Here is an 18,509-nt window from a genome sequence, read left to right as displayed (position 1 = left end):
TTGAGGCAGGGAAGTGATGCACTCGGATCTTCATCTGTTAAAGCTTCTCCTGGCAGTGGGTAGACAGTGACGTGGAGGGAGATGGAGCTGGAGACCAGTGAGGTAGGAAGAGGGATCTTGGTTAGAGATCCTGGGATTGGCTAAGGCAGTAGGAATGGGGAAGAGACAGCAAGATGTTTGAGAGATCAATTTGGTATTATCCCGTAACTGCTAGGATGGGGGAGGATGGGCTATCATTCCAGGATACTTTTAGTTGCCAGTAACTGGCTTAAATGGAAGGTTCACAAAATAGTTAAGTGCAGGTGATTGGTTGATTCAGAAGCTCAGCAATGTTCCCAAGGACCACACTACACTGTCTCCATTCCTCTGCTCTGCCATCTACGGTGTGAACTTGGTCCTCAGCCTGGCTTCCCTCGTGGTGCAGAATGCAGCCATCAGCAATCAGAGCTACCTGCTTTCTTATTTACATTGAGAGAGAAAGAGAACGAACCTCTCTCTCTTTTTAAAAGATTTTATTTATTTGAGAGAGAGAGGGAGAGGGAGCAGAAGCAGGGGGAGGAGCAGAGAGAGAGGGAGAAGCCGACTCCCTGCTGAGCAGAGAGCCAGATCCCAGGACCCAGGATCATGACCTGAGCTGAAGGCAGATGCTTAACGGACTAAGCCACCCAGGCGCCCCGAGAAGGACTATCTCTTCCCGTGACCTTTGCCTAAGAGAACAAAGTAGCTTCTCAGAAGGAAGCAGGAAACTTATTTAGATCAGGTGTCCATTCCTGAACCAATCCCTGTGGCTAGGAGAATGCCATGTTCTGAGTTCCATGCTCTTTGATGGAGTTCCTGAACAGGTAAAGGGCATATGATTACAATGATTGATTTAGACGAATCAAGGCCCCTCCCTGGAACCAGAGTCAATCTCCAATCTAGGTAATCTTTTTTTTTTTTTTTTTTTTTTAAGATTTATTTATTTATTCAGAGAGAGAGAGGTGGGGGGGGGGGCAGAGACACAGACAGAGGGAGACGTGGGACTCGATCCCAGGTCTCCAGGATCATGCCCTAGGCTGCAGGCGGCGCTAAACCGCTGCGCCACCGGGGCTGCCCCAATCTAAGTAATCTTGGGGAGGAGGTGACAGATTGATGGGAAGCTGTATCCATTAGAATGTCTTTCAGCTGCAAGAAACATAATACTCTGAATCACACCAGTTTTTACACAACAACAAAGTCAATTTATTATCTTACATCCTGCATTAACTATTAGTAAGGTCAATTTATTATCGGTTCATAAAAAGCCTTAGGCAGGAAGGGCCCAGTTTTAATTAAGTCAGCAGCTCAGTGACATCAAGACCTAAGATTTGTCCACTTGGCATCTTCATTTTGGGTATATTGTACTACCTGCAGCCTATGTCCCCTCCAGATTGTAAGACAGCTGTGCTTGGCAAATTCCATGACAATGTGTAAAGAAAGAAGAGCATCTCTCATAGAAGCAAGAGAACCTCCCCTTAGACTGCATTGGCAGCATTGTGTCACATATTTCTAACCAAACTAGTCATTGGCAAGGGGAACAGAATCACTGTGATAAACTTAATCGGACCCTCCCCTGGGGCTGGGATGGCACCACATTTCCCGAAATACATGGCCACTCAGGGGTGAGTGGATGCATGTCCGACCATCACAGTCCTGTTGGGAAAAAGAAAGGGGAGTGAACAGGTGTTGAGTGGGTTACCAGTGACTGCCACAGAGATTAACCAGGAGAGACCCACAAGGACCTTCTTGATAGGATGAGTGGGCAGTTGAGGCACTGGCAACTGAGTCTATCTCAAGAGAAAAGATTTTTGGATTTGGTGAATACAAGATGCTCATGCACCAGTTATGCTGAGAAGTCTATGTAAGGCTTGATCATCTTCTTCTTAAATCCTCTCCCCTTTCTCTGGCTTCCAAGACACCATGATTCCTTGTTTTAGCCCCCACCTCTCTGTCATGGCTTCTTTTGACCCTTTCTTGGCTTTTCTTCTGCCGTCCATCCCTGGAATATTGAGATTTCTCAGGGTTCTGTTCCGGGCCCTCTACTTTAAAAAAAAACAACAACAACTATATATATATATATATATATATATATATATATATATATATATATATATATACAAACACACAAATATATAAAAATATAAATATATATTTAAATATAACTATTTATATTTAAATATATATTTAGGGGGATCCCTGGGTGGCTCAGCAGTTTCGCACCTGCCTTTGGCCCAGGGCACGATCCTGGAGTCCTGGGATCAAGTCCCGTGTTGGGCTCCCGGCATAGAGCCTGCTTCTCCCTCTGCCTGTGTCTCTGCCTCTCTCTCTCTGTCTATCATAAATAAATAAAAATAAATCTTTAAAAAATATAGATATATTTATATTTAAATATTTATATATTTAAATATAAATATATATTTATTTCATTAATATATATAGTTCTGCTAGGTAGTCTCATCTTCTCCTGTGGCTCTATTTGCCCAAATCAATGACTTTAGCCAACCTTCCTTTCTCTTCTCAGTTCCAGGCCTCATATCTAACCACTTACTGAACTTCTCCACCTGGACTTCTGTCTCTCGTCACCCCCTAGAATCTCTACAAGATTTTCTCCATTATGTGTTACTGACAATTCTGGACATTTTTTTTCCTCTGTCTTATATAATGGACTACACCACTGTGACTTCAAGCTGCCTCTTCATCCAGCTCTACTGCTGTCCTAAGTCGCTGTTGTCATATCCATCCATTCTTTACTCTTTTTCCCTGCTCTTCTGTATTTGTTGTGTACAGGGGCAGGGGGCAGTAGCCCCCTATAGACTAGGTTTCCCAAACTCCTGTGTCAGAGGAATACAAGATTATCTTACTGTTTCCAATTATTCACTCTCTTCCCTGAAATAGGAGCACAGAACCCTTTGTTACCAAGTGCATTATAAATGCCTCCCTGCAGATAAATATAATTCTCTGTCCGCTTAACTTTCGGCCTGGCTACATGACTTACTTTGGCCAGTGGAAAGTGAACAGAAGCTCTATATCAACTCCAACCAGAAGCTTTAGGAACCACAGTGTGACTCAGAAGTTTCTCTTCTCCCTCTACATGAGACCACGATAAGAGCTATTCCCTCCATCAGGATTCTAGAATAACAGATACATGGAGCAGAGCCAAACCAATCTGTAGCCCTGACATGTAATCTGAGGAACGAATGTAGTGAGATTTCAGCAGGGGAAGGCTGTCTGTTAATTCAACATTATCTAGGAAATCTGACTGATAGAATAATCAGTGTAAGTTGCAGAATGCTGTCCTTAAGTATGTGCCATTGCTTCCCAGCGGTGGGCAGCAAGTGGTGTGGCTTTTGGTCATTTAGAAGGCAGATTACTATTAATCAGCTTGTGAGTTTAGACAAAAAAGTTGGGGAACAGATTGTCATGAGCGTGCCTTGGTTGTTTTTAGCTGCATTTGACAGGGCTGCTACAAGAAATAGATGAGCTCAGAAAAGAACTGTTTTGTAAACAGAGATTAAAACTCAGCCTCTGGACAGAGACCAGATCAAGGTCATGAGCAGTGGCTGCCAACCAGTCCCTGGTTGAATAAAGTGACCCAGGGAAAACAGACTAAGAGCGTGGCTCTCCAGCGGAGGCTTGGTAAGTTCATTACCTTAGCAGTTATGCCTAGAGAGATAGGTTTGTTCAAAAAAATCATAAGCGTGGTATTTGGCACACAGAGCTGACTGTCCAAAGTAGGTAAAATGCTACTAAGGTGTAAAGAGAGGTGTATAGCCAAGACATATCAGCTTGGGTTAAAAGATGTGATTGCTAGAGACATTTGGGCTTCCAAATTTCTGTGCGTAGGAAGGAAGCTGAGAAAGCTGCTCAGGTCCCAATCAGCCACAAGTTACGAGGAACTATTCCCAGGGACCTGCACTGGAACTTAATCAAGGAATATTTTTTACACCCAGCAGGATTTGGGAATTCTAAGAACCAGTGATGGTTGTGAGACTGTCATTCTTTCTTTAGATGAACAGAAGTGTTTATTCCGTCTCTGTTCAACCATTTTGTATTAGGTAGAGATGTGGGGGACATTAGATGACATTTGTTTGTCTTTGAGTTCATTAGTCTCTGGATCAAGAGGAGCTATATATGGACATAATGCAGAGACTATCATGAGATATTAAACTTTGGCCTTCATGCCATGATTGGTTGAAACTTTTGGGTGTCACTCTTGTTAGGAAGAGTGAGTATATTTTTCATACCAAAAGGACAGAAATGAGTATTTATGATCAAGAAGGTAGACTGTGATAAGAGAATATTATTTTTATTATCTATTTGCTTCTCTCCCTATAGGAGAATTATATAGTCCTTGACACGGTTACCATTTGCATTGTCTCATACAGGAGGAGTATATTTCCATAACCCACTGGCATCAAGCAAGGTCACATAACTTTCTTTAGCTAATTGAATGTGAGTGGAAGTGACATACATCATTTCTAAGCAAAAGCTAAAGAGCCATTATGTGGTTTGGCCATTTCTTCCCCCCTCTGCTTGGTCTTGTTAGGGCAGGCTGGGGGATGCTACTTCAGCTTCAGTCTGCGAATGAGAAGGCATGTGGGGCAGAGCCACAGGTGACTCATAGCACCACCACGAAATTGAACAAGAAATAAATGTTCATTCATTTTTTTTTTTAAGATTTTATTTATTTATTTATGAGAGACACAGAGAGGCAGAGACACAGGCAGAGGGAGAAGCAGGCTCCATGCAGGGAGCCCAAAGTGGGACTCAATCCTGGGACTCCAGGATCAGGCCTTGGGTGGAAGGCGGCACTAAACCGCTGAGCCACCCAGGGATCCCTGGTGCCCCCCATTTAAACCATTCTTAAGTGTACAGTCTGGTGGCAGAAAGTACATTCATATTGCCATGCAGCCATCACTAGCATTCACCTCTAGCACTTTTTTCTCTTCCCAAACTGAAACTCCATAACGTTAAACATTATCTCCCCATTCCCCCTTTACCCCAGCCCCTGACAACTACCATTCTACTTTCTGTTTCTGTGAATTTGACTTCTCGAGGTATTTTATGCAAATGGAATCACACAGCCTTTGTGCTGTTGTGATTGACTTATTTCACCGAGCATAGGGTCTTCAAGGTTCATCCATGTTGTAGCCTGTGTCAGAATTTCCTTCCTTTTTCAAGCAATCAGTCCCTTGTCTTCCACTCCATCCAACCAATGAAACCAGTTGCATTGATTCTACGTTAAACATGGCTCCATCATTGCTCTTCTCTTTTGCTACGTACGTTCAGGACCTGATCAGCATCTTTAACCTCAGTCACTATTGCAGCCGCCTCCTTGGTCTCCTTGTATGTAGTCTTGCTAAAACTCCAACCCAGGCTCCATGCTGCTAACAGAGCCACTTTCTTTCTTTTTTAAGATTTTATTTATTCATTCATGAGAGACACAGACAGAGAGAGAGAAGCACAGGCAGAGGGAGAAGCAGGCTCCATGCCAGGAGCCCGATGTGGGACTCCATCCCGGGTCTCCAGGATCACGCCCTGGGCCGAAGGTGGCACCAAACCACTGGGCCACTGGGGCTGCCCATACAGAGCCACTTTCTAAAGCAATTCTGATCATGCTCCTTTCCTGCTAAAAACTCTTAAGTTGCCCATTGCTTTTAGGGAAAAGTTCAGACCCTACATCATGCTTTCCAAGGCACCTCCACCATTTAACCCTGACCTACTTCTTTGGTCTTCTCTCTCTCTCTCTCTCTTTTAAAGATTTTATCCATTTATTCATGAGAAACACAGAGAGAAAGCAGAGACATAAGCAGAGGGAGATGCAGGCTCCCCATAGGGAGCTCTATGTGGGACTTGATCCCGGAACCCCAGGATCATGCCCTTAGTCGAAGGCAGATGCTCAACCGCTGAGCCACCCAGGTGTCCCTCTGGTCTCATCTCTTAATATTCTCTTTCTGGCTTCTGCCTTGTTCTCTTTGCTTTATTAACCCCTTCTCATCCTCCTGGTCATAGATTAAGGATCACTTCCTTGAAGGGGCTCCCTGCTCCCATAATGCAATGCCCTGTACTTTATCACTCTACTTATCCACATTTATTGTAATTATTTGCTGAAGTCTGCTTTCCCTTTGGACTATACCTTCTTTGAGGGCCAAGACCATGTCTGTCTAAATGCCACATCCCTACCACCTAGCACAGACAATGACCACAATAAGTGTTAAATAAAACTTAGTTGTAGATTTGAAAGTTTTCATGTTACAAGACCTAAGGTGGTAGTTAATACCAATATATACATGAGACAATCTAGGGAGATGGTATCTCTAGAGACAGAGAACATGAGAAGAAAGACAATGATGATTAAGATAAAGAGATGAAGACAAAGCTAAGGGGGAGAATGTGAAAGGAGTGGCCAGAGAAGTAGGAGAAATGTCAGAGGAGAATGTGGTCATAAGTCAAAGAAGAGAGGCCATCAGAAAATTAGAGGCACCTGCTAGGGTCAAGCACAGCAAAGAAGACACGATACAGATTGAAGAGAAGTGCCACTGGAATTGTTACAGAGCAAGAAAGATTATATAATGTTTGGCAGCAGTTGGGTTTATCCTTTGTCAAACTAATATACTTATGAAGGTATTGTTACCTCCTTTTCATTAATTCCTCTATCCATTAGCCCAGCAAAGATTCACTAAACATCTCCTCTAGGCCAGGTACTATGCTAGGCTCAGGGAGATATGAGAAATAGAACAACATCTACTTGAGCTTGTGGGTCTCACCACCATTGCCTGCAAGGGAAAAGTTCCAAACTTGTGGCCCAGCAAAACCAGGGCATGGCATTTTATTAGAGTTGCTACTGACTGGCCTTCCAAACACACTCAATGAAATAAAAGTTGGTGTGCAAGTCCAGAGGTCAGCAAGACTTTGTTATCTTGCTCTGAGCTGGCAGGAGGCAAAAGGGAAAGTGTATGTAGTACACAATTGCATCATTTCCATTTGTTCATAAGTCAGCCACAGACAAGATTCTGTGTTTTTCCAAAAAGCTAATTCCTGTGCTCAAAAGCAGAAAACTGAGAGCAACTCAGCCCAAAGAACATCCCCTTAAGAAACTCCCTGAAGTTAATCCTACTTTAGTGTTCATTCTGCAGAGATTCCTTTAACTTCCAGTAATATATTGTATTACTGACTAAATTATTGCTTGATTTTTTTTTTTTTTTTTGCCTGCCTTGTGTTCCAACTGCAGTAAAATAGTGTGGTGTACTGTTCAAAAGGTCAGTGAGTCATGGCTTTCTGAAAATTAATGGGAGACTGGATGGAGACAAGGGAGTAACATTCTAACTCATTAGAAAATTATCCAACTAGGTTTTCATTTAATACAGGGGTCATCTCCTTTTATATAGTAGTCATTGCTTTGAAATAAAAAAAAATTAAATCAAAATGTCTTTAAAGCATATTATCTTTGGGGTACCTTGTGGCTCAGTCAGTTAAGCATCCAACTTTTGATTTCAGCTGAGGTCATGATCTCAGGGTCCTGTGTTAGGCTCTGCACTGAGCCTGGAGTCTGCTTGACTCTCTCTCCCTCTGCCTCCCCCCACTCACACACACACTCTCTCTCAAAAATAAATAAACAAATCTTGAAAAAACAAAAGCATATTATCTTTAATGGCCCAGAAAAACAAGATCTTTTAAAGGAACCCAGCCCATCAAACTAGGCTTTCTTTGAAATACTCATTATTATATAATCAAATTAGTGAATAATCAGTTCCTAATTTATAATTTGGATTTTGAAATACATTAAAAAATATACATATATGTAGGATTGGGGAAGTAAATGATGCAGTTAACTGACCATAGCCTCAATCAGATTTTAGCTATTGGGGTCTGGCCTGACTCAATAGAACAGAAGTTGAAAAACAAGCTCCAAGGAACTTATGCCTGAGAGAAACGTACTCAAGGGACTCTGAGCTCATGCCTGGACCTTCCCAACGCTTACAACTGAAAAGTCCCTTGGGACTCCGGGGTGAGTTGAGCAAGGAGGGCGGCAGAGTGAATCCTCCCTCACCGGGGAGGGTAGAAATAACCAGTCACAGTTCCATAGTGCTCACAGGGAGCCAGCTCTTCCTCGGAGTCTTGACATGCATCAAGTCAGTTAATCATCCCAAGGACTCATAATAGCTACTATTATTATCTCCATTTCCAAGATGAGAAACCGAGTCAGAAAGGTTAGCAGCAATTCGCCCGCTGTCCCACACCAGAAGGTGGTGGAGCTGGTTACTCACCAGGTAGCCATGGGCGGGGGGCGGGGGAGGGGTGTCAGTAATTTGCTTCGGATTTGCTTAAAATGCGCGTCTTTAAGATCAAAGGCAGGGCCTGAGGAAGCACGTGACCTCGGAGCTCCTGAGACCAGGAATTACTCTGGGCGGAGGGGGGGCGGCGAGAGGGGTGAAGGGGGGGCGAGGGGGGCGAAGGGGGGGCCAGTTCCCAGTGTGCAAGGTGGGGGATGGGTGCCGGCCAACGCCTGGCCGGTGCGAGCTGAGAACTTGCGCCGTGACCGCCCTCGGTCAGGGTCCCTCGGCCCTCGGGGCGGAGGGGGAAGGCAGGCGGGCCAGAGCTCGCCGCCAGCCACGTGGCCCAGCCTGGGAGCCAGCGGGCCGGCGGTCCCGAGGGGCGGGGCCGGGGCGGGGGCGGGGGCGGGGCCGGGGCGCGGGGCCGCGCGGGCGGGGCGGAGTGCGCCTGCGCGCGGGGTGGGCCGGCCGCTTAAAGCCGTTCCCCGCTGGCTCGCGGGCCCAGTGGCCGCGGTGCGCAGGCGCGGAGGCTCGTCCTTGTCAGCCGGCGCCGCGTGCTGGTGGTGGCTCTGCGGCGGCGGCGGCGGCGGCGGCGGCGGCGGCGGCGGCCAGTCCTCGGCACCATGAGCGGCTTCAGCAGCGAGGAGCGCGCCGCGCCCTTCACGCTCGAGTACCGAGTCTTCCTCAGTGAGTGTCGGCGGCCCGCGGCCCGTCCCCGCCCGCCCGCCCATTCATTCCCGGGCCGCGGCTCGCCTCCTGCCCGGGCGCTTGCGGGCCGCGCTCCGCCCCTCGTCCCGGGCGCGGGCCGGGCTCCCCGGGCTCCCCGGGGCTGGGCGGCCGGGCCTTCCCGGGTCGCAGGTGGCGCCCGCAGGCGGCCCGGCGGGCCCGGCGTTCCCCTTCCACACGCGCGGTGGGGCCCGGCCCGGGCCGGGGCTGGTCTTGCAGGTGTCCTGCTCGGCGGGCACCGCCCGGTGGGACAGGAAACCACCGAGTCACCCCGACGGGGTCTGGAGGTGAACGGATCCTCGTAAGAGGATTGCTCGGTTTGGAGGACTGGGGCGCGGTGGATGACTCCCTAAGGACCTTGATTCCCGAGCCGTAGCTCCGCTTGTGGGCACCGAGCAGGATCGCATCCGCCCCCCGGTTCTGCAGACGGGGAAACTGAGGCCCAGATCAGGAGCCACATGAGTGGAGGCCCGAGCCCCCCGGGGTGTGGGGGCGGTAGCGCTCCTTCCCCTCCCGCCGGGGTGTCCCCCGCAGCAGCGATGCTGGGAAGGCGGCTTGCGAAACGGAAAGCTGTTCCCCTCGAGTCAAACAGGTGACGTCAGTCTGGGAAGCACGAGTGAGAAAGTGCCAGGTTCTTGCTCCCCCCCCCCCCCGCCCCGGGCAGGGCATCGGCATCCGAGGGGTACCGACCCCGAGTCTGCACCTGGAGCTGCGCTGAGAGCCCGGCCGGCCGAGTTCCGCTTTCACCCGGTGCACGACCTTTCCGTCCTGCAGGTGGAGGAAGGCTACCTCGGCCTTACCTCTACCTACCGCTCCCCGCCCCCCCACCGCCCACCGCCCACCGCCCACCGCCCACCGCCCAAGCCACTAGGAATAGATTATTGGAGACGACGGAGGCGTTTGATAATGTGTCACCAGAGGCGTTCAATTTCAACTGCAAAGAACAGCTTTACTCGGAAGGAAGGGAACAGGGCAGGTGCAGCGAGGTCGTTGCGTGTGATGTGTGCAGGGCAGGAAAGAGCGAGGTGGAGGGGGCAAATGGGAATACGGAGAGAATCTGCACAAAGCTCCTGCCGTGGGGGGAAGCAAAGTGAACTCAAGGTTGACGCACGGAGCTGACGATTCCTGTAAAATCCAGGGAGGCTAGGACTCCCCATTTTATTTAATTTCAGAGTTAAATCAGGCAGTGTGGGAACTTCTGATGAATAATTCACGGAAAAGTAGTTTCGTTGCCCCGGAGTTTGTGTTGCAGTTAGTGTTGCCCCAGAATTCCTCTGTAAGAGGGAATTAGAGAGGTGCCCCTAGAGTTGGAAGGTGGAGGGAGGATTAGGTAACTGACTTCAAGCAGTATTTGTGCAGCAGTTTTTACTTAGGTTACGGGTTGGTAGCGAGTGTTTGATGGCCATTGTGGAAGACTGCAGCCACTCCCTGGCTTTGGCACTGGCTAAAGGAGCTTTTTATCAGAACTTTCTGGGACTTAAATGCCGGTAATTAGCAGTATGTAATTAACTTTAAGAGTTTTTTAAAGCCATAGATTTCTTCGCACCTTCCTTAACAGAGGATTTTTTTTTGACCTCTGTAATATTATATTTGCCAGTCTCTTTAAAACTGATAGTGGATAGGATTGCAGAGTCGCAGGTGAGTCTGAAGGGATCGTAGTGGAACTGGAGATGGGACTCAGTCTTTGCTCTTCTACCTTGGTTTTTATTTTTATTTTTTTAAAAGATTTTATTTATTCATGAGAGACAGAGACAGAGGCAGAGACACAGACAGAGGGAGAAGCAAAGCAGGCTCTCTAAGGGAGCCCCATGTGGGACAGGGATCACACCCTGGGCCAAAGGCAGATGCTCAACCGCTGAGCCACCCAGGCATCCCGTACCTTGGTTTTTAAATGTGAAGGGATACAGCGTGGACTAACTCTGAGGTTTACCTAAAGAACAGTAAGGAAGTTTTGAAACTACTTTTTGGATATGGGAGTTAGGTCTCTAGAATATAGAAACTACCTGTGAAAGTGTTGTTGCAACTTGATTATCCTTAAGAAATATAATTATCTAAGATGGCTTTGTCTTCCTGGAACATTATACTTAAAACAACAGGGTTTTGTAATTCAGCAAGTTGGTCCCCTCCGTTGTCTCCCACCCCACTCCCAGCCCAACTGTTTCATTAGTTCTGTAAACTGTTAACTGTAGTAAGATCAGTCCAAAACAGTTTGATCCCCTTTTTTATACCAGGCACTGCTAGACTCTGGGTATACAAAATTATGTAAGGCAGCCCCTGCCCTCATTATAGAGGTTGGTGTCTAACTATCTGTTAGACACCTAAGGAAAGCATAGGATGAAAACTTAGCCCAATCTTGGAGGGGTCAGGAAAGTAAAATATACAACCAGTTTTTCTGGTGTGGGAATAAAAAATGTCTACTTCACTATTCTGGTGAATGGTGTTGGTAATGGGGGGAGGCTCTGCACGTGTGGGAGCAGGCAGGGATATGGTAAATCTCTACCTTTTTTTCAACTTTATTGTAAACCTAGAATTACTCTAAAAAAATATTTTTAAAAATGTGTGCTTCATGCATCTGGAAACACAATTAACAAAAAATTGGTGATAACTTTTTCTAATTCATTTTGCAGAAAATGAAAAAGGACAATATATATCTCCATTTCATGATGTTCCAATTTATGCAGATAAGGTAAGCTGTCCTCATCATTTAAACATAGTCTCTTTACTCAGATCAGTTAGTTCCACATGGATTTTCTTATATATCTTGATAGTGCTTAAAATGCCTCATTGTGCCATGAGTTAAATATACATTGACTAAATAAATCAGTCTTTTTTTTTTTTTTAAAGATTTTATTTATTTATTCAAGAGAGACAGAGAGAGAGAGAAGCAGAGACACAGGCAGAAGGAGAAGCAGGCTCCATGCAGGGAGCCCGACATGGGACTCGATCCCAGGTCTCCAGGATCAGGCCCTCGGCCAAAGGCAGGGGCTAAACCACTGAGCCACCCGGGCTGCCCAATAAATCAGTCTTAAATCCAGATTATTTGCCTAAAGAAGCAACCATAAATTGGAGAACGAGTAGAGGAACAGACACAGATGTTTTAAAGGTGTCTTGGCTTAGGGTCACCTGGGTGGCTCAGTTGGTTAGGTGGCTGTCTCTTGGTTTTCACTCAGGGCATGATCTCACAGTCCTGGGATCAAGCCCCCCACCTCAGGCCCTGCACTTGGCAGGGCTAAGCTTCCTTGGTGTTGGTTTGTTTTTTGTTTTTTTTGTTTTTTTTTAGATTTTATTTATTTATTCATGAAAGACAAAGAGAGAGAGAGAGAGGCAGAGACACAGGCAGAGGGAGAAGCAGGCTCCATGCAGGGAGCCTGACATGGGACTCGATCGAGGTCTCCAGGATCATACCCTGGGCTGCAGGTGGTACTAAACTGCTGAGCCACCTGGGCTGCCGGCTTCCTTGGTTTAAAGAAAGGAATCACATTGGTCTTCTCTGTATGTGTATTTGGAACTAAAATCTTAGTACTTCATAAGTGGTTTTAAAATTAACCAGATTAAAAAAATAATAATAATAAAAATAAAATTAACCAGATAGTCAGCATAATATTTGGGTTATGGGATATTTATCAAACAGCAAAAATAAACTATAGAGTATTCAGTAACTACCAGAAAATGCAGTACTTTTAATGGATTGGTAGACTTAAGATACAAGTAGTATTAATAAGAAGGTTAAGTCTAGAGACTTTTTTTGAGAGAGAAGGCAAGTGCACAAGAGCAGGGAAGAGAGGGAAGTGGGAGAGACGATCTCCAGCAGACTCCATGCCCAGCGCAGAGCCCAGTGTGGGGCTCCATCACACAACCTTGAGATCATGACCTGAACCGAAATCAAGAGTTGAATGCTTAACCAACTGAACCAGGCACTCTAAGTCTACAGACTTCTAAAAAGAGAGGTCTGTTCCTTTGCACACCAGCGAGCTGAAGAAACCTCACAAATTGATAGGTTTACCACAGATTGGTAAGAATCTTACTTGGCTAGGAAAAAATGTCTACAACTATATACATAGTCTGTGATCCTCTGGAAGTAGAATTGCTAGTGTCTCTTTCTGTTTGTATTTTCATTTTTGCCTTTTTATATTTTCTAGTAGTTTTACAGAGTATACATTACTTGTACAGGTGTTTAATAGTTATTATTTTTTTAATTCATAGCTTGTTTTAGATGCCTTCCCAATAGGAGAACTTATACAGTATGTAGGAACCAACACAAGGAAAAATGTCTGCTGCTTTTTTATATCTTTAAAAATTCTTGGGGCGCCTGGGTGGCTCAGTGGTCAAGCGTCTGCCTTTGGCTCAGGTCATAATCCTGGAATCCTGGGATTGAGTCCTGCATTGAGCTCCCTATGGAGTGCCTGCTTCTCCCTCTGCCTATGTCTGTGCTTCTCTCTGCGTGTCTCTTGTGAATAAATAAATAAATTAAAAAAAAAAAATTCTTTTTGAGGCACCCAGCTGGCTTAGTCCGTGCAGCATGGGAATCTTGATCTCGGGTTGGGAGTTTGAGCCCCATGTTGGGTATAGAGATTATTCAAAAATAAAATCTTAAAAAAAAAAATTCTTACTGTTCAACCAAGAAGCATGATTCACAGTGAGTACAAATTTTTTTGACTTGTAAATGCTGCAAATTTTATTAATCTTCCTTAGCTAGATAATCCATACATAATACATGTGAACATCTCATTCCAGTGCATGCCTAGAATAGCATTAAAGATTAAATCTTGTCTTTGTATGTGCTACTTTTATGTATTTGACTATGAGAAAAATAGGTGAATTCACTGAACTACCAGGAAATTTGCTTCAGTTCTAGATTGACACTTGGACATTGGCAGAAAATCCAACTCATGTTGCTACTGAGGAGCCTACGTGAGCTGGGCTCCAACTGGAGACAGTGGAGCAAATAGCCAGAGGCCAATTATGTGCCACCGTTACAGCAGGGACCTCTAATTGGCACATGTTCTCCTGTGGGATTCTCAAAGTTGTATTTATTCAGAAACTAATTTGTTACATATGATTTCCTGGGAGTTGATATGAACTGCAGGATCCTTCCTTCCTCTTGAATTGGCATCATTTGGTTGGCTTGATTATCTGTTTGGTGTATAATTAAATAAATATCAAAGTACTTCACAATACCCTCTCACAGCATTTTGAGTAGTTAAGCAGTATAAAATGATGACCGAAAGTTTATCAACTTGACATATAGATGTGCTAAGGAAAAAAATATTTTCTTGACATAGGGCAGGATTTTTAAAAATTTCTTTTGAAAATTTTATTTATTCACAAGATTCACACAGAGAGAGGCAGAGACACAGGCAAAGGGAAAAGTGGGCTCCTGACAGGGTGTCTGTTGTGGGACGTGATCCCTGAATCCGGGATCACGCCCTGGGCTGAAGGCAGATGCTCAACCGCTGAGCATTTTGTATGTGTCTTAGTCCTTTTGGGCTACTCTGACAAAACACTGTAGACTGGGTAGCTTATAAACAGCAGAAATTTACTGCTCGGGCAGCCCGGGTGGCTCAGCGGTTTAGCACCACCTTCAGCCCGGGGCGTGATCCTGGAGTCCTGGGATCGATTCCCACATCGGGCTCCCTGCGTGGAGCCTGCTTTTCTCCCTCTGCCTGTCTGTCTCTCTGTCTCTGTCTCTGTCTCTCTCTCTCTCTCTGTCTCTCATGAATAAATAAAATCTTTAAACATTTTTTTTTTTAATTAAAAAAGAAATTTATTGCTCACAGTTCTGGGGCCTGAAGGTCTGAGATCAGGGTGCCAGCATGGTTGGGTGAGGGCCCATTTCTGGTCATGGACTTCTAGCTATGTACCTATGTGGAGGAAAGGGCTAGGGATCTCTCTGGAGCCTCTTTTATAAGGTACTAACCCCATTCATGAGGGTTCCAGAGTCATGTCTTAAATACTTCCCGAAAGTCCCACCTACTGTACAATGACCATTGAGGGTGAGGATTTCAACAAATGAATTTGAGAGGGGACACGAACTTTCAGACCATAGCTATAAGTAACCAGACTATATTCTAGCCAACGATCAGATGCTTATAGCAGCTGCAGTGCCTAGTTTTCTTACTGCTTCGTTACCCCCAAAATAAGAAATGGAGACTGTATTTTGGTGCCGTGTGAAACATCTTCACTCAGATTATTCTGCTACTCCTTGAAGTCTGGTATGGGACTGATTGTGGTGATAATCTGGGATTACTCAAATGAAGACACAGCCTTTGTACCACCCTGGGCTGGTTTAAAAAACACAAGCTCTTGTAACAACTCTGGATTTTACCAGTGATCCAGAGCTCAGTGAACCTCAGCTCTTCAGATTCCTGTCTGAGAAGCAGGAAGAGTTCTTTTGTTTTTAAGGAAGTTTAGTATACACAAAACACAAAAAGGGTGTGGTGCCCAGAAATTATTTTGGATTATAGCCTAAATAAAGGATCTGATTAATTCCATTGGCTACAGAAGAGTGTGATTTTTTTTTTTGAAAAATTCCAATGTGATTAAGTTCATGTAACATTGTTATGTGTATGGCTATAGACTTTATCACTAATATGGTCAGTCATTTGAGGGGTGATAATGAAGGAATGTACCTTTCACACAACTCTGTTGGCTCTGCTAAGGGAAAATGCCCAAAGACTTCTATTCTGCTCCATGTCAGGACCTCTTAATGTGGACAGCTTTTTTTTTTTTTTTTTTTAAGATTTTATTTATTTATTCATGAGAGACAGAGAGAGAGAGAGAGAGAGAGAGAGGCAGAGACACAGAGGGAGAAGCAGACTCCATGCAGGGAGCCCGATGTGGGACTCAGTCCCAGGTCTCCAGGATCATGCCCTGGGCCGAAGGCAGGCACTGAACCCCTGAGCCACCGGGCTGCCCTTTAAAAAAATTTTTTAAAAAAAGATTTTATTTATTTATTCATGAGAGACACAGAGAGAGGGAGAGAAGCAGGCTCCACGCAGGGAGCCCGACACAGGACTTCATCCCGGGTCTCCAGGATCACGCCCTGGGCTGAAGGCGGCGCTAAACCGCTGAACCACCTGGGCTGCCTCCTTTTTTTTTTTAATTGAAGTTCAATTTGCCAACATATAGTATAACACCCAGTGCTCATCCTGTCAAGTGCCCCCCTCAGTGCCCTGTCACCCAGTCACCCAACCCCCCGCCCACCTCCCTTTCTACCACCCCTTTCTACCATTTCCCAGAGTTAGCTATCTTTCATGTTTTTTTCACCCTCACTGATATTTCCCACTCATTTTCTCTCCCTTCCCCTTTAATCCCTTTCACTATTCTTTATATTCCCCAAATATAATAATAATAATTAATTAATTAAATACATAAATAAATAAATAAATTGAAGAAATAAATAAATAAACAATAAATAAGAGACCATATAATGTTTGTCCTTCTCCGATTGACTTACTTCACTCAGCATAATACCCTCTAGGTCCATCCACGTGTGGACAGTTTTTGAGGGTATATATTCCCAGAGAGTTCTGGGAATCCTTGTGACTCAAACACCCTGCTTGGATTATTTCCAAGTCCATGAGTAGAAGAAGGCAAAGGGAAGGACTCGATGGATTTTGTCATTTGCTCTAGGTCTCTTTTGGGTCAAATGTAAAAGTACCTGTAGCTCAGAGTATCTTCTGACATAAAACCTCTGAGATAAGAGAAATTTTAAAATCCAGAACATAGCCTAAAAGTGTGAAACACTGAGTAGATTAAGCTTTATCTAAATCTTAAAGTGCTTAAATATCATGACTTGATATTTACATTTAGAAGTTTGATATTTTTCTGCTCTGTATCTTAAGCTTCAGTGTTACATATTTGTTCTAATAATATAGGCTTCCATTAGTGACTGTTGGGAGGATATATAAATATGGAAGTATGTTTCTTTTCTCCTCTTCTAAAAAAAAAAGTCAAACTTGTAATCAAATACCTTGATGCTTCAGGAATTTAACAGAATCTTTTCTGCACCTGTGTATCGTTCTCAGTTTTTTCTTTTTTGAAGATTTTATTTTTAAGCAATCTCTGAGCCCAACATGGGGCTTGAATAAGATCGAGAGCCACATGCTCCACTGGTTGAGCCAGCCAGGCACCCCTGCAGTCATTTATCCTTTTTTAAAAATTTTCTTTATTCACTCATGAGAGACACAGGCAGAGGGAGGAGAAGCAGGCTCCCCGAGAGGAGCTGGATATGGGACTCGATCCCAGATCCCGGGATCACGCCCTCAGTCAAAAAGGCAGACGCTCAACCGTTGAGCCACTCAGGCGTCCCTCATTTATCATTCTTAACTTCTTAAAGATACCATCTCATGGTACCTGAAACCTTTATAGGAGATATACCCAAGTGGATGCTTTTTTGATTACTCACTTCCTTACAGGGTTTGTTTTGTTTTGAATTTTCTGTTTCTTTTTTATTAGACAGTTTTTAAATGGAAGTTTTTTAAATGTCACTGAATTAATAATTTAAACATGGTTTTCTTCCTTCGCTTTGTATGTTTATGGAATGGGTTTTCTGGATTTTTGTTTTGTTTTGTTTATCTTTTGGTTTCATGTTTCCTAAGCCAAAGTTAGAACTAGGAACAGATGAAAACTGATGACAATTAAACTTAATTGGCTTGTCATAACTGAGAATAAACTCATTTTTCCCCCTCAAATGAGCTTTCGGGTGACTAAATTTTGAAAAGAGACATTCTAACCATAATCTCTGTGGTCTATTCGTCAAAAAGATAGAGTTGGGATGGATGATTAAATACGCATATAACACAGCCACAATGCCTGGCTTTTAGGAAATTCTCAGTAAATAATAACCAAACAAATAGGATGATGATATTGAGCACAAGGACTGATTATTTCTTTAGCCTTTCAAAGCTCTATTTTATAGAGTAAAAATCACTGAATCAGGAGTAAGGAATCTGGATTTTATTTTTAGTCCTGGTTTTACCACTAATGATAATTGAGCAGATTACTTCACCCCTGAGCAGTGTTAATCTTAGTGAGCGTTTTAGATTACATTTTAGGCTGATGATGTCCCATGTTTCTGTATATGTAGCTTATTGATGAAGCCTCATAAAGATCATTGCATTCTTAAAAAAATATACTGTTACTGGGTTGCCTGGGTGGCTTAGTCCATTGAGCATTTGGCTCTTCAGCTCAGGTCATGATCTCAGGATCCTGGGATTGAGTTTTGTGCTCAGGGGGCTGTCTGCCTGTATCCCCTCTCTGTCTGTCCCTCTCATGAGCATTCTCTTTCTCAAATAAGTAAATAAATCTTTAGAAAAATATGTTATACTATTTATTGAATGCTTCTTGTACCTTAGGTACTATGCTAAAGCCCTTATGTGGATTATATCATTTAGGGATCATGTCATTCTCTGAGCTGGGTTCTTTAATTAGCCCCGTTGTTCAGGATCAGCGGCTAGAACTCGTAAGTTGCAGTGACAGGCTTGAAACCCC

The 18,509-nt window shown here is 44.4% G+C and overlaps 1 protein-coding gene across 1 annotated transcript in view; it reads left to right on the top strand.

The window, feature by feature from the left end:
• Positions 1-8,808: 8,808 nt before the first annotated feature.
• PPA1 (inorganic pyrophosphatase 1) overlaps positions 8,809-18,509 on the top strand; it is a 36,025-nt gene continuing 26,324 nt past the window's right edge. The window contains exons 1-2 of the mRNA XM_077894831.1: positions 8,809-8,978; positions 11,645-11,703. Of these exons, the coding sequence (XP_077750957.1) occupies positions 8,915-8,978; positions 11,645-11,703 (123 nt within the window). The 5' untranslated portion in view covers positions 8,809-8,914. The remainder of the gene's footprint in view (positions 8,979-11,644; positions 11,704-18,509) is intronic.

This window comes from Canis aureus, chromosome 4, assembly GCF_053574225.1.
Source record: "Canis aureus isolate CA01 chromosome 4, VMU_Caureus_v.1.0, whole genome shotgun sequence".
In the NCBI taxonomy this organism is placed as follows: Eukaryota; Metazoa; Chordata; class Mammalia; order Carnivora; family Canidae; genus Canis; species Canis aureus.
The sequence above is the reverse complement of the archived record's forward strand: the minus strand, read 5'-3'. Positions and strand labels throughout refer to the sequence as shown.